This window comes from Dunckerocampus dactyliophorus, chromosome 9 (genome assembly GCF_027744805.1).
Source record: "Dunckerocampus dactyliophorus isolate RoL2022-P2 chromosome 9, RoL_Ddac_1.1, whole genome shotgun sequence".
NCBI classification, from domain to species: domain Eukaryota; kingdom Metazoa; phylum Chordata; class Actinopteri; order Syngnathiformes; family Syngnathidae; genus Dunckerocampus; species Dunckerocampus dactyliophorus.
The window spans coordinates 18,423,468-18,445,451 of NC_072827.1; the positions used below are offsets into that span (position 1 = coordinate 18,423,468).

At 42.2% G+C, this 21,984-nt stretch overlaps 2 protein-coding genes across 5 annotated transcripts; one reads left to right on the forward strand and one right to left on the reverse strand.

The window, feature by feature from the left end:
- Nucleotides 1-14: 14 nt before the first annotated feature.
- dusp19a (dual specificity phosphatase 19a) lies at nucleotides 15-21,546 on the reverse strand. 4 transcript variants are annotated; one of them, XM_054786038.1, is made up of 11 exons: nucleotides 21,318-21,546; nucleotides 16,754-19,834; nucleotides 15,419-15,477; nucleotides 15,139-15,316; nucleotides 12,435-12,527; nucleotides 10,922-10,962; nucleotides 5,563-5,736; nucleotides 4,886-5,171; nucleotides 4,715-4,761; nucleotides 4,477-4,629; nucleotides 15-920 (listed from the first exon to the last, which is right to left on the reverse strand). In XM_054786038.1, the coding sequence occupies exons 8-11, from the start codon at nucleotides 5,106-5,108 to the stop codon at nucleotides 714-716; spliced, it is 630 nt and encodes a 209-aa protein (XP_054642013.1). In that variant the 5' UTR covers nucleotides 5,109-5,171; nucleotides 5,563-5,736; nucleotides 10,922-10,962; nucleotides 12,435-12,527; nucleotides 15,139-15,316; nucleotides 15,419-15,477; nucleotides 16,754-19,834; nucleotides 21,318-21,546; the 3' UTR covers nucleotides 15-713. The 4 variants fall into 4 exon arrangements, with proteins under 4 accessions (XP_054642013.1, XP_054642016.1, XP_054642015.1 ...); XM_054786041.1 differs by lacking the exons at nucleotides 16,754-19,834; nucleotides 21,318-21,546 and having other exon boundaries at nucleotides 15,139-15,311; nucleotides 15,419-16,742; XM_054786040.1 differs by lacking the exons at nucleotides 16,754-19,834; nucleotides 21,318-21,546 and having other exon boundaries at nucleotides 15,419-16,742.
- On the forward strand, nucleotides 11,801-20,357 carry frzb (frizzled related protein). The gene is made up of 8 exons (XM_054786035.1): nucleotides 11,801-12,219; nucleotides 16,770-17,018; nucleotides 17,226-17,261; nucleotides 17,357-17,410; nucleotides 17,535-17,600; nucleotides 18,601-18,805; nucleotides 18,885-18,948; nucleotides 19,443-20,357. The coding sequence occupies exons 1-8, from the start codon at nucleotides 12,012-12,014 to the stop codon at nucleotides 19,500-19,502; spliced, it is 942 nt and encodes a 313-aa protein (XP_054642010.1). The 5' UTR covers nucleotides 11,801-12,011; the 3' UTR covers nucleotides 19,503-20,357.
- Nucleotides 21,547-21,984: the final 438 nt, after the last annotated feature.

Sequence of the window (21,984 nt, forward strand, 5' to 3'; positions counted from 1 at the left end):
ACCTGTGCTCCGGGTCATATTATGGGATGGAATTAGCAGCAGAAGTATTTGGACAGTGAGGTTTTCTAGAGCTGCACAATAGATGCCCTCATGTGACTCAAGTGTGGCTTTAACACTAAAATGACTTTGAGCATTTAGGAATGACAAGACGTGTCATAGAAAATAGCTATTTCTTTGCCACTTTTGTCTTCAGTCAAAATGTGTTTGCCTTCAAAAAGTCCTGAGCTCCTCTCACACATTTACAACATTTGAACATGTGGCCATTTCAAAACAAAAACTTCAAAACGTAGTTGTCAGAAGACGTCATTTTTGGGCTTGACGTGTGTACAAGCATGAGCTTGTATTTATTTCATTTCACATGTTTAGTCTGCCAATGAAAATACACACAAGATCAAAGAGATGAACAACATGACAGCAACAAAACATAAGAAGACGTCATCGACAGCGACGAGCTAAAAAAAAACAAAAAACACTTTAATCAAATTGTAACACGCATCTGCGTTGTTTGCTTCTACGTGCGCACATCCAGGGAACGGTTTCCGCAATTCAATGAATGTTCTCAATGATCTTTTGACCTCTTGTGGTAAAGTTTGCTAATGATTCAGCTCGCGACTCCTTCCACTAGAGGGTGCTGTGTGCTAAACAAATGTAACCAGGATGCCAACAGACGAAAAAGAGCAAATATTTTCTTCTTTTCATGTTTTCGACTACTTTCAGTGTTTCCTGGCAGGCATCTTCTCCATCTTGTACTTCCTCAGCTGCTCCAGGAAGCCAGGGTTTGGGCAGGCGGTGGGCCGGGCTGCCTTGACACAGGAGAGGGCGTCGTCAAAGGACTGGTCGTCACGTGACATCAGGTAGCCAATGATCGCCGCTGGAGCTCGAGAGATGCCAGTGTTACAGTGGACCAGGACCACGCCTTTCTAGAATCATTCAATAGGAGTATTTAGATACAGTACTTCTACTTGGAAGTGCAGTGCTGCCCCGTGGACACTAGAAGGCGTGAGAAACCAGCAGACAGCAGATAAAAAGCGCCTATCGGATGTTGGTTGGTGTTTAGTTAATAGTTATCCACATTGTTTGCTTGTGTCTTTGGTTCCCCATTAACGTCTCCATTACAACTTCAGCTCATCGCTCACATCGAGGCCTTCACGCCTCGACGCCCTCACACTTTTCCACACAGTCACACAAGAGAGTTTATTAACATTTTAAACAACCAACGTTTAAAAAGAATGTCGAAAAAACGAGTGTCAGAAAGTTCTAAAACATTTTTAAATAGTAATAGTAAAGGTGCAATGGTTCAATGTGCTATATGTATATGAATATACAATATTTTCTATTTTATTATAATATTATTACATTTTAATTCATATTAGTACTATAAAGTAATCGTATTTCATTCTGTTTTATTATTCATTTAATGGTTAGAAATTTGTCAAGTGTAATGATCCAGTGTGTTGTTATTGGTAATGTAAAGTATATATTATTATTATTATTATTATATACTGCTACAGTAGTATGCAGAGTGTCCCGAAAGTCACATCGACAAAAAAGTATGTATTATACAATTATTTTAAAAGATTACCATCCATCCATCCATTTTCTATACCGCTTCATCCTCATTAGGGTCGCGGGGGCATGCTGGAGCCTATCCCAGCTGACTTCGGGCGACAGGCGGGGTACACCCTGGACTGGTCGCCAGCCAATGGCAGGGCACATATTGGCAAACAACCATTCACACTCACATTCATACCTATGGACAATATATCACCAATTAACCTAACATGTCCCTAAATGTGGGAGGAAATCGGAGTATCCCGAGTAAACCCGTGGCCGCACGGGGAGAACATGCAAACAGATATGCCCAACGGAGATTCGAACCCAGGTCTTCCAGATCTCCTGAGTGTGTGGCCAACATGCTAACCACTCGGCCTAATGTATACCTAATATATATAATATGAATAAATTACTGTACATAATAAATATCGATTGTCTTATTTTTAATTTACTAAGTTGAATATTCATTCAGTGACTTTCTATATGCTTGTCCACACTGGGGTCGCGGGGGTATGCTGGAGCCTATTCCAGATGATTTTGGCAAGAGACGGGGTACACCCTGGGCACATATAGACAAAGAAACTTTCACACTCACATTCATTACAATTTACTGAATTTTCTCGTGCCTATTTTTGAAATGTGGGAGAAAACATGCAAACTTCAGGTTCAGAGATGCCCAAATGGAGTAGCAACCCTGGATCTTCTGCATCTCCTGACTATGTGGTCAACATGCTAACCACATGGCCACGGTGCGGCCTTTTTAAAAAAATTCTTATTGATTATTATTTATGTCCAGACTTACACACCTTGTATATTAATATGTTATTTTCTACTTTATTACATTATTATTCAATTTTTATTAATGTTAGTAGTACTGCTATATATCATAGAATATATGCTTTAGTTTATGTAGTTTACAGGGTGTCTGGACACAAGCATAAATTATACAATTATAAATATATATATGGTTTAAAAATCTAATTTAATATATATACAAGACAAATAAATAATAATATAAATAAATATTGTATTTTTAATTCATATATTTAATGTATTTGAATGCATTATTATTATATATAATATGTTTACATTTTGTATGTTAGACTTTTTTTTTACAATTATTTTATTTTACTTGCGTATCTTGCTTGATGCTGTAACAAGTGAATTTCCCTGCTGTGGGATTAATAAAGTTCTACTATACTATACTATACTATACTATTAATATTTTTCAAATTGTTTATTTTGTGTTTATTAATTATTCATTAAATTAATGATTTTGCATAGTTGATGTATATTGTATGTGTATATTATATGTCCAGACTTTAGGGACACCCTGTATATGAATATACACGTACATTGTTTATTGTTTACATATTAAAATTGTTGATATATTAACACATTTGTATTCGTAGTACAATTGCAGTATTCCATTCTGTTCTATGATTCATTATTATTGTAATAATGTAATGTAATGTAATTAATGTATCAATGTATACCGTGTACGGGGCTGCACGGTGGCCGAGTGGTTAGCATGTTGGCCACACAGTCAGGAGATCAGTAAGACCTCGAATCCCCCCTTAGGCATCTCTGTGTGCATGTTCTCCCCATGTGTGCGTGGGTTTTCTCCGGGTACTCCGGTTTCCTCCCACATTCCAAAAACATTAATTGGTTAATTGGTTACTCTACATTGTCCATAGGTATGAATGAGAGTGCGGTAAAGTGATAGGTATAGATTCAAGAGCAATGTCAACTAATTTCAGCGCCTTTAAATAGGCAAGATGTCAACTGGACTATTTTGGGATAATAATAATAATAATAATAACAGACACAAAAGCACACTGGATGCGGTGACACCATCGCCATGACGACAGTGATAAGGACGGTCATTAGCAGCCAGATGGCCTGCTGGGTAACGCGAGACACTTTTCAAAGCAACAGCATCAGTTTGATGACGGCTGGAGTTACTACAAAGTGTGCGCACATTTCATCATCAACACACGTCCTGTAATCAAAGCCGGCCGATAGCGGCGTAATGGGCGTGCGCGCGCGTGGTGTCGTGTTCAGGTGCGCTGAAATAGCCTGGGTGACCCTGAGATGTGATCTGCAGGCTGATGAACGAAACATGATGCAAACTTTCATGCATTATTGAGCAGCACAAGAGGAGATGCTGGGACATGTTGTCACATCTCAAGCTAAGATCTTTACATGCTCTCCCATAATCCTTTGCAAGTGGACCATTAGCTCCAGAGATGACCTCCTTCATCCATTCGTTGGGGAAACACACAAGTAGTTCATCAGTTCACGGTTTGTGTATGACTGGTAATATTTATGCACAGGTTATTGATTGGAATAAAGGGGTGTGCATAGATGGAGCTGTCATGCTGTGACTGAATCGACAGCCCCCCTGCTGGTTGCAGCCACGTAGTGCACTCCATTTTGCCTCAATTGCTCGGAACATACAGTACTAATAAAAATCAAAGAGTGCCGGGGCCCACTTTGACCTATTTATATTTTTTGTAAAAAGGATTTAAAAAAAGGTTCTATACAGTATGTTTAAAGACAAAAGCTTTGTGTTATTATTATTATTATTATTATTAGCGTCATCATTTCAACCTTCTCTGATGACATTGTGCCTTGTTGCTCTATTTTGGCTCCCTGTGAGTTTTGGAATTATGTGTCTTGGCTTTTACTGCTCTTCATGGTTTTATTTATCAGATATGCTTTTGCCATAATACACAAATCTTCTCGGACGCTCAGATCCTCTGTCACTAATGTTTTAACAGTTCCAAAAGTCCACACAAACACTCGAGGAGAGGCCGCTTTTCAATACTACGGCCCCCGTTTGTTGAACAGTCTGAGGTCGGCAACAAATGTTCATGTTTTTAAGAGTCATGTGATGTGTAATGTAACAACGCAAAGTACCTCAGCTTGAGCTTGCTGGATGAAGTCACAACATTCCTGAAGGTGTGGCACCAGGTCCGTGTCGGGATGGTCCAGAATGCTAACTGTCTTGTAGATGAACAGGTCGGGGAAGACGTTCTCCACTCCAAAAGCCACGTTGAGGATGTGGGACACCTGAAGAGCGGTAGAATCAGACGCGAGTGGGCGGTGGGGTCTACTTAGGCCAAAATGACAGAAGGAAGACACCGAGAAGACTTACCTTGTGCTTCCTTAAGGTGCTGAAGTCGTGTGCGGCATCCTGAGAACCTGCACACACACAGTCAATGATCAGAACTACAGACACAAAGAGTGACCCAGTTCAGTTTAAGCAGCTTCTAAAGGTCACAGGTTCAGGTTTCTGACTTTTACAAATGGGTCAGAACAGACTCACCCAGCAGCAGGTAGGGCTTGACCACGCCCACCTGAAGGTCCCATGAGGTGTCTGGGACATATCCCAACAGCTTCTCCGGGGGGACCGGGTCGTCCACTACCGTCATCATTGACCCCTTCCAGGTCTCAATGATGCGGCGGCCACTCAGTGAAGTCACGCGGGTGCACTGCCTCTTCAGACGTGTCCGAGAGAAACTCTGGATCTCCTCAGCCAGGGACTGCATGACCAGGCCGGGCTAGGATGGACCAGACAGAAGCAGGACCCAAGACGTAGTCCTGGAAGGGAACTGATGTAGGGTGACAATTTTACTGAGCGCTCCACTTGGCTGTAAAATGTGCAAGTGGGCGGGGCTCAAGTTTCCACCAATGCTAATGCAAGCTCAGTTTAAGGTGTACCCCAAGGTTTTGTACAAAGTCCACAAAACGTCAAACTGGCTTTCACATTTTGTGTTTGTGCTCGTCCTCTCAGAGTTAAAGAGCTGAGAGACTATGTCACATGACAGGTTTGATTTAAAGCCACCAGCAGGTCAGACCTTGTAATGTTAACTCAGAACACCATCAATTTTTTGGGGATCCCTGTGAACCAACAGAACCACAACTTGTACAAAACAAAACACAAACCTGATAGAGCACACAGTGTCATTCAGAACCAAGTCATTCATAGCCTGATATACGTACCTGACGCTGAGTGGGATGAAAGCCTGTTCCGGCGCAGGATGACACTTGGCAAACCGTCCACTTAAAAGTCCAGAAACCAAGGTGGTGGTTTAGTTCAGAATCCACAAAAAGAGACCAATTTCTCCATGCACGTCTGTGTTTAACCCGGTCCAGGTTCTCTGCCTCTGATGACACCTGGCACACATTGAAGACCAGGACCAGCACACACTCAAGACTGCGTCACTGTAGGCTTCAACTGTGAAGTGGAGCCGTGGTGCTGGAAGTTATGGCTGAAGTGTAAGTGGTGTTACGTGATATGACACCTGGCGCCACCTTCCCACTGACACAAGAGGGTGCGCTCAACTTAACATGTTTGTTGTGTGCAACTGTAACACGTCATACTGACGGATGGTTACGAAACTTGAGACGGCAAACTATTACACAGCTCTTAGTATGACAGCACAGTTGCACAAGCAACAATAACAATGTTATAGTAGTGCCTCTGTCGATCACAAGTGAACATTATCATCTTAGTAAAGACAGGATTTTGGGTATTGCATCGCTTTAGATGCTATACTTAATGAAGAGCCAGCGTATGTACATGTACTGTATGTACTCATGTACACAGACAAATAAATGTCCATCAAGTGTACATTAGGGTCATTCCTGCAATTTGGTGACATTCCAGCATTGTAACTTCCAAAATAAAATGTTTTTTGCAAGAATTGTTCATATGATCGGAATGACGGCGAAAACAAGAAAAACATATCTGTCGAGGTCAGGCTATTGACTTGTAATCATTTTGACCAAATCCTAGGCATGCAACGTAGTCCAAATGTCCACCCTATTATGGGACATTTCATCTTTATTCAAAAGTGATCTTAATGCATAGAGTCATTGTGCTTTTTTACATTTTTAAAGTGTCCCTTATTCGGTAAGTAAAAGTATTTTGTAAATATCTATAAATATCCATTATCTTGGGAAAAAAAAGCATGTTTTATTTTGAAACAAAATGTAGATTGAAAACTTTTAATTTGCAAGAAAAAGTTCAATGGACATGTGCCCTGTTTTTAACTCAATTCATTCACCGTATTAATAACCACAAAGACAACAAAAATATTATCACATTTTATGTCATTAATGTAAAAAAAAATAGGGCTGTCAAATGATTAAAAATGTTGATGAAATTAATCACAGTTTTCAAATTATTTCATCATGATTAATCACCATTTGTAACTGTGTGAAATATGCCAATTTTTACTGTTTTTTATGTACAGAAAGATAAATGACAGGACACAATTGTATATATTTGTGTGTATTAACAGCTCCAAATGAACTGAAAACTTAAAGGAACAGTTTGGATTTTTTGACATGAAATTGTATAACATCCCCATCAGCAGTGTAGTGCATCAACGATGACTTACTCCCTACTTGGTCCCGTGAGCCCAGTTCTGCTCGGGTTTTGGGGATGAGGGACAAGGTTAGTTACTGGGGCCAGTTAAGTAAAGGGTTTGGCTTCTCAAAACACTATGCGTCCAAAAGAGTAATACATTTGCATCACAAAAATGCCTCCTCAAAAAAAACAGACCTCACCATTGCTCAGCCTTACTTTCTCTCTTTCGTCATATGACTGCGCGCTGTCGCTTGTCCATTGTTGTGTATGTGATGAAGATGGCTGCGACGCTCACATCTTCATTTGCTGTAGAACACATGCGTAAACAAGAACATCGCAGTCATCTTCATGGACAGGCAATAGCACGCAGTGATAAAGTGACGCCGAACGATTGTTAGGTCTGATTTTTCTTTTTTCTCTCTTTTTAACGCATATTGTTTTGAGAAGTCAAACTATTATTTAAGTGGTCCTAGCAACTAACCTACCAAAATCCAACCAAAACTAGGCTCACTGGACCAAGTGGGTGGTAAGTCACCATTGATACACTACACTGCTGATGGGGATGTCAAACAACATAATATCAAATCTGAACAATCCCTTAAAAAGATACCACACACGTCCTAAAAAGTATCTGCCTGTCTCTTTAATAGTAGCAGAACATTTGAATCACACTTTTACCGTGTTATTACGAGCCACGATGCGTTGCGGTCAAAAGCACCACGTAATTTAAGTTGAATTCACGTTTTGAGAGTACATGTATTTTCTAGGATTGCAGAGCATACATGAATGCTGCAAATTGTACTTCCGCAGTAAAAGTTATGTTAGTGAGTGATAAAAATATCCGCTTACTGCTTTTATTTGTCTTTCTGTTTATTTAGACCACACATGCCCATATAATAAAAATGTTGTTGTGATGTTCAGTGTCCATGATTGCACCTCACTGTTGTCTAGAGACGATGACGACGTGTCACGAGCGGATGAGAGACGTGTTTGTGAGCTGGAGATGCATATACAGTACAGTATGGTGTTGGACTTAAACAGCTGTTGATGTGTTCAGGTCAGAATAAAGTTATAAAAGAGCATCAGACTCTGTGCGGGGACGCTATTGTGTCTCCGTCTGCCATTATAACGGAGAGGTGCGGCACGACATGATGCGCGTGTGTTATTTACACTAAAAAATTTAACGTAATTAACTAAATAACTTAGTTACTGCCGTTGACAGCACTAAAGCAACAAAAGGGTAACAGTGTGAGCTCCTGAGTGAGTGAGTGAGCTCCTCACCCTCTCTCTTTGGGTGAGTCCAGGAAACTCATTTCAGCCGCTTGTATCTGCGATCTTGTTCTTTCAGTCACGACCCAAAGCTGATGACCATAGGTGAGGGTGGGAACATACTGTACATGGACCGGTAAATTGACCACAACGGTACCGCGACCGCATTACTGCAGACGCTGCGCCGATCCACCTGTCGACCTCACGCTCCAACCTTCCCTAAGTCATGAACAAGACCCCGAGATACTTGAACTCCTCCACCTGGGGTAGGAACTCATTCCCAACCCAGATGGTGCAATTCACCCTTTTCCGACTGAGACCCTTGGCCTTGGATTTGGAGGTGCAGAGTTTCATCCCAGAAGCTTCACACTCAGCTGCAAACCGTCCCACTAAACGCTGAAGGTCACAGCCCGATGAGGCCATCAGGACCACATCGCCTGCAAATAGCACAGATGAGATCCTAAGGCCCCCGAACTGGACTCACTTGACACCTTGGCTGAGCCTAGAAATTCTGTCCATGAAAATAAGGAACAGAATCGGTGACAAAGGGCAGCCTTGGCGGAGGCCAACGTTCACCGAGAACAGGCTCGACTTACTGCTGGCAATGCGAACCAGGATCCTGCTCCGGTTGTGCAGGGACCGAATGGCATTAGATTAGATTATCATCTAATTTTACTAACGGCCCTGGCTGGACAACTCCTGTACGACTGAGAGTCTACACAGACGCATCTAATTTTACTATAAAAATAATGCACACCCAACATACACATCAGGGACAGTTTCTAGTTCTATATTTTTTATGTCGTTAACCCATTTGCTTTTCTATTAACTTCCACACCCTTTTGTCTAACTGGACGGATCTTTTGTTTGCAGTTTGTGGTGCTCTAATGACGTACACAACCTGGTCATCCCTGTGTCAGCCAATGTCCTCTGTTGGACTTGGCCAGTAAAACGTCTTCAATACACTCATGACTAATATCATCTTCAACATTCAACATGACTAATGGTTAAGGTTCAGAAAGTTAACAATGCAGCATTGCCCAATATTTTCTCACTTTACATCCCTTCTCCAACTCTTTTTCTCCTTATTTAGTCCTCCTGTAGGCTCAATTAGTCTAATTACTTCATCATTTTTACATTGTTATGTTTTAAGTTTGAAGTGGACTTACAATTTGAAATGTGATTGTTCAAATTCAAATGTTTTTTTAAGCAAAATATGGCTTGTAATACCATGGTAACACAAATGGCATCAAATTGTAGTATGTCCACTAGAGGGTGCCACGTTCCCTCCGCTAACATTTCCTCCATCCATTTTTGACTGTCCTCACTAGGTTCATGGGTATGGTGGGCCCATCCCGGAGTACAATGAACTGGTACGCCAGCCAATCGCAGGGCTGACCACATATAACATGTTTTTGGAATGAATACCCGGAGAGAACCCACGCACGGGGAGAACATGCGAACTCCACACAGGGATGTTCCAACCTAGATACGAACCCAGGAGCTCCTGACTGCAAGACCAACATGCCTATCACTAGGCCAATGTGTGGCCCTCTGACGTTTCAGTTGATGCTAGAAGCAAGCATTCTTGAGACATTAATGACAACAATGTCATCATTAACGGTGGCTTTAAAAAGCAACTTTCAATTCACCTTCCTTCTTACTGCACATACTTTAAATATTATTTACTTGAAAGTAAAGACATTTGGTGGAGGAGGAGGATGCCTGATGAAGCTTCCTGCGCGCTTGTGTTACATTGTGTTTGCCTGTTATAGTTGTTTTCAAGTCGGCCATCTTTGAAGGACAAAGCCTCTCCTGGATGTTGCACTAATCTTGCATGTGCAGCTGTGGTTTTGTTTATATTGGAGAAGACTGTGGTAGTTTCCCAGAATAGAGCAGCCAGTGCAACGAGAGAGAAACTATTTGGCTTAAATTGGATCTTTTTAATGCCCTACAGTGCACACACACACGCGCGCACACCTTGACCGGTCCTACAAATACATTTAATCAGACAGGACGCAGGGAGAACATAAATGTGTCATGATAAGACCCTCCTGACAAACATGAGGAGCTCCTCCACACAAGCACCACACACAAACAACTGAGAGGCAGAAGGAGGAGAAAGGATGGAGGAAAAGTGCTGACAGGCTCTTCTGTGTGTTGACACATGAGTCAGAAAATCCAGAGACCCTTGGTGTGTGTGTGTTGGCTTGAAGTCAATTTAAACACGAGAAGCTCCTGCCACATCTGACAACCATTACTGCTATCACACACACACACTTTGCAGCGTCATCCCACTTCAGAGGAGCAATAACCAAGCAGAGCAGTTAATGCACTGGGGGGTTCAAAGGTCAAGCACTCAGTCAGTAAAGTGGTGACATCACCCCTGGCCACTCAGCTCCTTCACTTATATGGATAAGAGCTGCACCGCATATTGGGAGGTGTAGTCCACTTCATATGTGCTGTATATGGAGGCTGCTATCATTATTACATTTATACAAGCGTGATGAGATGGATAGTTTTCAGTTCTGTACTATGTTTACTGGACACATACCAGTTTTTCTGTATTAACTTGGTATCGGATCGATACAAATTTTGCATTATCCCCTCTCCAATTGGAATGTGCTCAAACTCAGAGTTTGTGCTTGGAGGTCAAAGCCCATGGAATATGTCCTTCTTTTCTATTATCAGCAAGCCATAAAGAGAAGCGGACCTTACCTGAGCCTGGACAGGCTGGTACGAGAGCAGTGCCGTCACACCTTTCACATGCGGACCGGATCCAAGAACATGAAGAAGCACATGTTAAACGTTAGCTACGTGCTCACTGTATCAATCTATAGTAATTATTATAAGTAATTATTAAAATGAAAAAAAGTAAACATACAGTATATTAAAATGTATATATGTTTTAAAAAGTTGCCAATGTTTCTTCAGTTTATATTATATATTTATCATGACTTTTATATTATTACTATATAATTATATAAGAAAATACGCATTTTTGCCTATGTGTCCAACCTGACAGTTTGTGGACATACTAATGGACCAGAACCTTCTGTGGTCGTGTTAAACGTGGGGGGCCAAAACCGCTGGCAGGGAAAAAGAGTTAACAGTCAGAACCAACATGACCTCTCAGGTTTCTGATGACTGGAAGCCACCCATTTGATACTTGGATCAATACTTTTGTAACACATCCGCATCTACTCATTGACTTTGTCTGTTAACGATCCTTTGATTTTTCAGTATGCAGCCCACGGTGAAAAAAATATGTACACAATACAATATATGTTGTAAGTATGTATGTACTGTATGTATATGTTGTAATATTTATAGGTTTGTATTAAGTATGTATTCATTATTTCTTTTTATTTTAAAATGATGTATTTTCTTAAATAGTCAATTATTTGTTATTAATTAAATAAAACTTTTTTGTAGAATGTATGTATATGTGTATCTTTTATGTTCAGATTTGAGGGACACCCATAGAGACACGATGAGGTCACATGACGACTCCAGAGGGAGGAAGGAGGCAAGAGGAGGGGTAAAGAAAGGAGGTCAGGAAGAGAGTGATTAGAAGAGATGTACGGGTGAAAGAAAGGAGGAAGGGGGTGAGGATGAGTGAGGAAGGGAGTAGTCCAGGAGGGAGGGGGAAGAGGAGGTGAAAGTGTGAACAACTCGGCCCCTCCCGTTTCCTCTAGCCGCCCGCCGACCGGACCTCTGAGTCAGAACGGCACCAAGCAGCGGGACGATCGCTTGATCTCTGCCCGTCCGGACTCAAAACTCGGCTTCAACTTGCTTTTGGACCGACATGCTCTCCGCGGGACTGTGCGTGCCTCTGCTGGCCGCGGCGTGCTGTGCGCTGTGGCCGGCCGCGGTCCGGGCAGCGTCCTGCGAGCCGGTTCGGATCCCACTGTGCCGGTCCATGCCCTGGAACATGACCAAGATGCCGAACCACCTCCACCACAGCACGCAGGACAACGCCGTGCTGGCCATCGAGCAGTTTGAAGGGCTGCTGGGTGAGTGCCTTTATTAGATTCTCAGTTAACATGACAGCTACCTGCTGCTTCAAAGTTTATTTACACCTCTAATTTAAGTGTACTTGCCACGGCTCCGTTTTGTGGCCAGCAGAAGGTTCTGGAGATGAACACAATCATTATAGGAGACTAGGTAGGACTGTCACATTGAGCATTGCCTCTACCACATGACACTGCATGGTTTATGCATCAATCACCTGTGAGTATCTTTACTCTGGGAAGCTCCTCCCACTGTTGCTCGAGGACGACATGGTGGTCGCAGTGACGACATCAGCATTGACGTGGTGAATCTGTGACATCACAATAAAGGATTTTAAATGCCAAGCCCTGCCAAATAAACATATGGCATCATGGATGCTAATTAATTTCCTTCTGTTCTGAAGTCCACACACCGGACTGGACTGGACCTTTGACCTACTTGACCTAGTTCACCCAGCTGAGCCGAACCTATTTATAAATCCTGAACGTGGTTCTCATACAGCACCAGGTGATGTGTTTGGACCGCATTAAACGGCTGTGGTCCTGTGGTTCTGGCCCATCTTCCTTTTTTATAATGAAAAGATGTCCTGCTGGCCCGGTTCTGTCCTGTTTCGGCCTGAACAGGTATGAAATGAAAAGGATGTAGCGATGCAGGTCACAGATCATAAACTACATCATAATCCATGGCTGGGTTCTTGCTTTACTACCGTGTCACGAAGCACATCTGGTCCTGTTCTGGCCCGGATTCTCACGCTCCTTTTTTTCTTTTTTTGTGTGATGAGCTCATGCGACCTTAAATTAAAGGCCTTGGTTCTTCTTGTTCCCATTGAGACATGCATAACTGATTTGGTCTGATGGAAACCATAAACCAGCAGTTAGATGTCAAAGAAAATGTTTTAAAAACATTAGTGTTGATCTATTGATCCTAAATGGATGACGTTAGAGCAGGGGTAGGGAACCCATGGCTCGGGAGCCAGATGTGGCTGTTTTGATGACCGCATCTGGCTCTCAGACGTTTCTTAACACGATAACATTTATTTTGAGGCTGTTTTTTTTGGTTGCTTTTTTACTTTTTCACATTCTAAAAATACAATTTATGAAAAAAAGTAAAAAAAAAAAAAAAAAAAACTGCAAAAATCAGCAGTAATTTGTAATCTAACAGAAAAAAAGTTGTAATTTTACAAGAATAACTTGGTAATATTACGGGGGAAAAAAAATTTCATTTTGAGTTGAAATATGAAAGAAAACATGTTTTTTTAAAAGGGGTGATATTATGACCAAAAATAATATCATTTTAGTAGCATAGAGTTGAAAAAATGTGTTTAAAAAAAGTCGTAAAATGACAAGCAAACAAAACAAAATACATTTTGGGAACATTAAATTGGGCAAAAGTTATAATTTTATGGGAATAAAGTTAAAATATTGTGGGAATAAAATCATATTACAACAAAACAAAACAGCAATTTTTTTGACTGACATTTTAAAGTAAAATATTACAAAAATCACAGTTGAAAATAACTAAATAAATAAATAAAACATGGAACTGTCTCACGCATTTTAATCCATCCAATTCAGAGACTTAATTTATTCTAAAATTGTTGCTTAAAAATGCACTCTTTTACTTGTATTCTCTGTTAAAAATATGATATGGCTCTCGCAGAAATACATTTTAAAATATGTGGCTTTCATGGCTCTCTTAGCCAAAAAGGTTCCCGACCCCTGCATTAGAGCATCCAAGACCAATGTGTGATGTCTGTTTGGACCGTTACAAACAGTGGTTCCTTTTTAGATGCGTTGTCACGTCAACAAGCTGGTTTTGAGGATGGAGGTTAGGGCTGTTATGATTAGGGTTTAAGAGCTGGGGATTTAGGTGTTGGTTTGTACGGTTTGGGGTTTAGGGATTGCCATTAGGACTTCAGGGTTAGGGTTTTTGCAGTTTGGGGTTTTAGGTTTAATTAGGAGTTAATTAGTTTGTGGTTTAGGCATTTGGTTTAGGGGTTAAGGGATTTACTGTTTAGGGTCTAAGGGGTTAGGTAATTAAGCATTGGGTTTAGCAGTAAGGGGTTTCACGGTTTGGGGTTTAGGGGATGATCTTAGGAATTGGGATTAGGGTTTAGGGGCTCTGCGTCCATTACACTTGAAGTCTTGTGGTCCACAGTATGTGGTCCACAATCCAGATTTCATCCAAACTTTGTCACCTGGTGACCTGGCATGGACTACAGTTTCATTTTGGATTAATTTTGTCTTTTCAAGCACGGCGCTGCTGATAGTCACTATCAAGCTCCTTTTGTGTTCCTGATTAGCTGAACTGGTAACATGCACGTTCACCGCATTCCTTAACCTTATTTTTAACTTTCTCTTCATTGTATTCCATGTTCAACTACACCTCAATAGGCGAGCATGGTACGCTGGTCACTGTTTCCCGTAGGAAAACCCTTGCAGGGTCAAATTGTGGTCTTCGTAAAAGCTTTAATACATGTACATGCAATGTGTTGAGAATGTTAAAAAGTGACTCAAGTGTCATGCAAGTATAAAAAAAAAAAGTGAAGCAGTGTTTACAGTACAAAATGTTAACTTTGCTAACAGGTGAGTCTTACTTCTTTGAATGTGAGTCCTCTAACTTGACATAAATTCCTGTCTATGTTCTTCTCTTCTCACTGAGTAGAAGAAGAATGGTGAGAAGTTCTCACCTTCCACTTGGAACAACTCCCGTTGAGGCTCATCCTTCCAAAAATTTTGGGCCAAACCACATTTTATGACACCAGCATTAGACTTTAGAGGTTCCACTGTGTTGGTTGGTACTTGCACAGTTGCACACTGGCATTCCCAAGAAATGTCCAGATTGTGTTTGTGTGCGTTTGGACAGGTTCCAGATAAACAAGCGCTAGGCTCTACTTGCTTTGGACTGAAAGGTACCCTTACCTTGCCGATTGGTCCTTTGACATCATGAGGTCACCTCCGAGGAGGTTCAAAGACGGCGGTCGGAAACCCACATGGCAAAGCAAACCGCAGACAGCAGGGGAAGTGGACAAGCCCGGTCTGAGGAAACAATGCGTGGAACTCGGCCGCCCATGCCAGACCGGACTGACCTCGCTCTGAGCTTTAACCAGAAAAATGCTAATGAGAGGCTGTGAGTCCAACAAGCAGGAAGGCGTTCCAGGTCACAAGTTCAGAGAGTTCTGGTGTGTGTTGGCAGCCAAACCTCAGTCTGCAGGAGTGTCAATTTGAACCAGGACGACCCTGCTAATCCTGTTCCGAGTCCTGTGTCAGGTCAGACATTAAATAAAGAAAACAATGTGGAGGTTAGCTGCTGAATATGAGCACTTATATAATATTTCCTCATCCCGTGACAAGGATTTGAGAGCAACATGTGCCATACAGTAAAAGTGACTGATGTTCACTCCCACTACAAAGGAAGCTAAATAGCCAGTCAATAAAAGTTGAGGAAACCACTGCCCATAGTTTTTGGCAGAGAATTACCAGCTCAGCTCCAGCTGAAGAGCTGGAGCCAATGTGGATGAAGGAAACAACAGCAGTGACTGGGATGGAGCAAGCGGGATTCGAACCGGAAACTGGACGACCCACTCTGTCCTTAGCCACACCACATCCCAGATAACAAGATGAAGATGCAGGCAGAACAGCTGGCATGACTACAGTGTAGCATAATGAAGCTTTTACATGTCTGTACCAAACTCTTGGGTCTGTGGGTTTTTTTTCAGGTGTTCAGTAAATGCAACTGACATGGATAAATAAGTCATGGCTTTGAAAGGCCTACAGGCCTGACTCTTCCCCTTGGATGCCCTTGATATTTACTGATGTTATAGCCATCAAGGAGTGGATAAGAACTTTTGTTGTGTATAGTTAGTAAATTGTCAGAGCCTGAAACCCCACCTGTCTATGAAGGTAAATAATTGTATTTTTTCGCTGTTGTTTGCTAAATGGGCCGCACGGTGGGTGAGTGGTTAGCATGTTGGCTACACAGTCAGAAGATTGGGAAGACATCGGTCGACTCTGCGCTTGGGCATCTCTGTGTGGAGTCTCCCTGTACATGTGTAGGAGAACTCCGCATACTCTGTTTTCCTCCCACATTCCAAAAACATGCATGTTAGGTTAATTGGAGACTCTAAATTGTCCATAGGCATGAATGATCGTTTGTCTATATGTGACCAGTCTTGGGTGTACCCCGCCTCTCGCCCGAAGTCGGCTGGGATAGGCTGCAGCCTACCCCCGAGACTCTAATTAGGATAAGTGGCATAGAAAATGGATAGATGTTTGCTAAATTTGTACATTTTTTAATTCTATATTTTATATTTGCATTCTAACTAAGAAGTTCAAGAGATTTACACAGTGAAAAAAACATTTTTAAAGTTTAAAATGTGTTAAGAATGTCAATAACTGTAGTCACAAATGAAGTTGCACTGAAAAAAAGAAAGCAACCAAAACCAAAGTAAATGGTAAACACTTTTTAAGGTGAATTATATAAATATGAAAATTGGAGCATCACAATGTGCATGTGTTCTTTCTGGGATCAACCCACCTGTGTCTCCCCTTAGGTACCGGCTGCAGTCCGGACTTGCTCTTCTTCCTGTGCGCCATGTACGCTCCCATCTGCACCATCGACTTCCAGCACGAGCCCATCAAGCCGTGCAAGGCAGTGTGTGAGCGCGCAAAGCAGGGCTGCGAGCCCGTCATGAAGCGCTACAACCACAGCTGGCCCGACAGCCTGGCCTGCAGTGAGCTGCCACTCTACGACCGCGGTGTCTGCATCTCGCCCGAGGCCATCGTCAAGGCCGAGGGACCAGGTAACCTTTGCCTCCTCAGCAGCTTCTTACCAGTGTCAGTGAAGCACCCAGACAGCGCCACTGCGTTGACAAGGGAGGGATGAACTCCCCACATTACACCAAATGACCAATCATGGTCATCCCTAGTGTTGACGTTCAAATAACAAACCAGGATTGTATTTTTTTTAAATAATTCCCAAACTGACCGGTGTTCTTGTGTTTCCGTAGATCCATACTACCAGGACCCGGCCAGGTGTAACCCAGGTGAGGTTAACCTTTGAACTTTTCTCTGTTCAGAAATAATGCCATGAATTCCTGAAAAACATGTTGACCTGCTCCTGCTTTGATGCTTTTGACAGAATCCAGTCCAGACTTTCCAATGGACTCCAACAACCTTCACTGCAGAGGACCTGGTAAACTGATGAGGGGGGTTTAAAGGGGGGAAGGAGGGGTCTCCCATGGGATGGAATCACGTACTGATCCTGTATCCTGTGTGTGTGTGTGTGTGTGTGTGTGTGTGTGTGTGTGTGTGTGTAGATCGCTGCAGATGTAAGACAGTCAAAATGGGTTTGAAAACCTACCTGAAGAACAACTACAACTATGGTGAGTTTTGCATATGTCATATGGACAAATGTATTGAGACACGCAATGAATGAATGAGAGGTTGGACTAGAGTCCTTAGATGTCCCTGAATCTTTGTTCTTCATCTTAGTAAGGCATTTTGGCCAATTGTGGGAAGACACTTTTCTGTTGCCAGTGCACAAAGCAAGGGCCATAAAGGCATATTTGGAGGAGTTTGGTGTAGAAGGTCCAGCTTTAGTGAATTCTGACCTCACAAATGTAGACACTTCCGAATCTTGTCGAAGGTCTTCCGACAGGACTGGAAGCTGTTCTGGCTGCAAAGGCTCCACATTTTCTTCACTTCCTGTAGCCATCCCAGTACGTTTGACCAAAATCGTATAGTATATGTACAGTACATGATATACCGTCATGGGTGCCCTTATTTTTCACGTGACGCGATACTTTTTTGTGCAACAACGCTCCATCACCCATCCATAGTAACAAACACTAAGACGCAATTTTGAGTGGAGTTCCTCAGGGTAATGTTTGAAATCCATTGATGTCCTATAAGACTCAAGTAAAGAAACACACGGGTCATACTCCAAAATCCTGTAGAAAAATCTTCCCAGACGAGTGGAAGCTGTTGTGTTTGCAAAGGTTCTTCACTCTTCACGTCCTGTTGCTGTCCCAATACTTTTGCCTGGAAGTTTAAGTCACGTGACCCGTGAAAAGGCGTCTACATGGCGTCTGCGGTGGCGTGCTACTTCATTTCCAACCCAAAGCGTTAAAGTGAGAGAGCGCCGAGGCTTATCCGGATGACTCCCGAGCCCAGGAGGATTTGGAAAGTGGACGTCTGCACGTCATTAAAGTCTTTGACCACACATTATGTTGGAGGAAGATTCCACATTTGTTTTTCCAGCCATTTTCATCCGTTGGGAGTCAACAGTGGAAGGTTACAGGCGAATTCATGTACTTTTCCAGTCCAATACATTTGGCAGTGGGGGTCTGGATGATTCCCAGTCAAGTTGTGTGTGCTCCTTAGTGATCCGAGCCAGGGTGAGGGAGGTGAGGAATCGCGGCATGGAGCCCACAGCGGTGGTGGAGGTGAAGGAGGTGCTCAAGTCTTCCCTGGTCAACATTCCCAGGGAGACGCTGACTCTGTACTACTCGTCTTCCTGCCTGTGCCCCCCTGTGACGGCCGGGGAGGAGTACCTAATCATGGGCTACGAAAACGAAGAGACGTCCAGGTAAACGGTGGTTGAGGCGTGTCTGCTACTAGCTTAGCACTGTGACTGGAAGCTGATGTGGGGGGGTGTTGCATTGCAGGTTGCTCCTGATTGACGGCTCCATCGCTCAGAAATGGAAGGACAAGATGGGCAGGAAGGTCAAGGTAAGACATGCTGACACCTTACTTTAATGCCACAAAACAAAATGATGCTGAGTTTTGCTACCAGTGTAAACACACGTGCCAAGACGTGCTGTTTGACAAAACAAGAAGAAAAAAAACAAGCCACACTTTGGACACCCATGGCCTAACTACAGTAGTTTGCTGCTTTAACGGGCTGCAGAAGATGTTATTGCTAAGTGCAGAGCAGGGCAGGATGATTAAAAATTTTTGGATGTTGGATATACTGTATGTGGATGGAGCAAAGTTACCCAGGCTAGTCAAATAGGCGTGTTTAGTTTTTTTCACATGTTTACTTATTGCTCTCCAAGAAGACTTTCTTATACGTGACACGTCTATTTGAATGTGAAGATGGTTGGCTCTGAGTTGGGGGGGGGGGCACACTAGCTTTAGTATCTTCTGCCATTGTCTCTCTATACAAACAATAGTGATACATCACTAATTAACTCCGTGCTAATCCTCCTGATTTGTGTGTGCAGAGGTGGGATCAGATTCTGCAAGGAAAAGCCAGAGCAGCTCATCGCCGAAGTCGCCACTGAGATGGGATTGCGTGTGTGTGTGTGTGTGTGTGTGTGTGGGTGTGCGCGCGTGTGTGTGTGTGGGGGTGTGTAGATATTGCACTATGACAAGCTGTTGTAGCTGAATGTAGTTCATCTCTTCATGTCAAACATTTATCTTTGCACAAACATCATTTAGTGTGCGCTGAGCGTGTCTGTTGTCAGTAAATGTGCATGCGTGTGTGTGTGTGTCTCAGTGAGAGTGGACGGAGCTTCTGACCTGAGTGCGTCATCCATGCTGACTTTGCAGTTCTCCCACCATAAAGGGAGGTTTTGTCACTTTTCACAGCATAAGCAGTCATCAGTGAGCTGCCCTGATCCAAAATACACAAACAGTCTGATTAAACACTTTCAACAGCATCAGCCCACATGATCTCAAGTGTAAATAGCATTAATCCTTTTGTCTTCAGGATACAGTTAACATGTTTTCATTGGTTAAACCAGGGGTCTACAAACTTTCTCCAGCAAGGGCTGCATCCAGAAAAACTAAATGATGCGTATTCCACTTGGATACATTTTGTACACCAATCCAATGTAGGTCAATATTTGTAAAGCTACAGCAGCTGAACAAAGCATCCATGTCTTAGCTTTGAGTTATAGGTGACAAAGCAGATTTGTTTAAGATATGTCATTAATAAGGAATTCGTTTTATATTTACAATATGACAAGGGCCGTAAAAATGGCCCACAGTTTTGGACACCCCTGGGTTAAACAAACAAAAACTGCTGATGCTGCTCATGACTTGGACAACACAGTAATTCTCTTTAGCAGATGATGACATAATTTAAATGTAGAGCTGGGGGGGAGATACATAATAAAAAAGCTTTTTATAATGAATTGGTCTTCCTCTTGTTTTTTTAAACTTCCGTTTATGTCATCTGTAAAAAAGGATGGTGTATTTTGAAAAGTCGTACTTTATATACAATGGAACCTCAGCTTTTGTGTGCTTCGGTTTTAGACAAGAAATTCAAATATATCTTGAGTTTTCGCATTGCAGTGCCCAAAGAAAGCATCCATGCATTGGTGACTCAGTTTCTGTGAAGAATGGATAGTGGTTTTGTAGGAGATGGGACAATAAAGACCAGTGGTTCACAACATTTTTACTGGCGTACCCCTTCAGACATTTGACCTGAAGCCATGTACCCCCTACTGCTGCACACTTAAAAACACACATCCTTTGATATTAATTAACTTGAAATACATAACACAATTAATTGGTGTTAATTTTATAGTCATTTCAGGTCAAAAGTGTGTATTTTGCATGGTCACGTTTTGGATAACATTTCACATGAGCACTAATAAATAGATAAGTAATCATCCAACATATCTTTTACAAATATTGAAGCTCATGGTTAATTAATAGTAGTTAGTGCATTGGTTAATTACTTATTTTACTTATTTTTATTTTAGGTATTCTGGGTCAAAATGTGTATTGTTACATGTTGATAACGTTTCGCATGAGCACTGATAAGTAGATAAGCAATCATCCCACATCTTTTATTCCAATCTGATGCTGGCATTCTTCCGTTTGGATGGCTTGAATTTGAGCGTCACGTTTTTTGTCCAATGACGACGGCTGTGGTTTAAACCTGCATAATAATTTAGTACCAAATGGAAGGGGAAAGTTTACCAATCACGATAAAGCAGTATCTGAAACACAAAAATACAACCAGTGATGAAGCCCCATTCACTGTGACAGGTTTTCACCGCTGTGCCGTGCGGGAGAATGGAACACCAATATAAATAAAATCTTAGAGATTAAACACTATTAATGCATAAACTAATCATCAAACTTACTTATTTGTTCATATGATGCACACAGAACAATGGACAACATCGTGTGCTGTCTCCTTCCTGATTTCTGCTCTGTTCGCCATTGCGCCGTGAGGCATTCAGGTACACTCGTAAATGAGAGCGTTAGCCGCTAATTGTTTTTGATTTTTTTTCTCATTTTTATTCACGTTCCCCCATTACAATTGGCGTACCCCTGTAGGTACGCGTACCCCACTTTGGGAACATATGCTACCATGGGTCCTCAATTACATTTGTCCAAGGGCCAACAGTTTTATACGTAACAAAGTGAGCCAGGCCAGTGCATGTAACGATGATAGCAGTGGGGCGCTGTCAGGGCCAGCAAGGCCTTCTCTGCTGGCCTAACCACTATCAGAAGCACCGACCTACATTTATAACTTCAATTCTGATATTTGTTCCATTAAATTGTATTAATTCCCCAACAATCTATTATCTTCATTTAGTAGAGTGTTTTTGGTTGCACTGCTTCCAGGTGAGGGAGGAGTATCTCCAAACTCTGCCAGGGTCAGGGTCATCTCTGGTCAGGGATTGGGTTGCATTGTGGAGGTTTCAGACTGTATGTGTATGACAGATATCAGGTATGACAGGTATGTCAGATACCAGCTTCTACAGTATGTGTTGCCATATGAATGTAATCCAGGGTCTTCAGAAT

Coding starts and splice junctions, on each gene's coding strand:
- dusp19a (XM_054786038.1), bottom strand. CDS start 5,108: ATGCAGTCCCTGGCTGAGGAGATCCAGAGTTTCTCTCGGACACGTCTG. Junction 4,762..4,885: donor CAAGCCCTACCTGCTGCTGG/GTGAGTCTGTTC, acceptor GTGTGTGTGCAG/GTTCTCAGGATGCCGCACAC. Junction 4,630..4,714: donor GCACCTTAAGGAAGCACAAG/GTAAGTCTTCTC, acceptor ACCGCTCTTCAG/GTGTCCCACATCCTCAACGT.
- frzb (XM_054786035.1), top strand. CDS start 12,012: ATGCTCTCCGCGGGACTGTGCGTGCCTCTGCTGGCCGCGGCGTGCTGT. Junction 17,262..17,356: donor CCCGGCCAGGTGTAACCCAG/GTGAGGTTAACC, acceptor TGCTTTTGACAG/AATCCAGTCCAGACTTTCCA. Junction 17,601..18,600: donor GAAGAACAACTACAACTATG/GTGAGTTTTGCA, acceptor TGTGCTCCTTAG/TGATCCGAGCCAGGGTGAGG.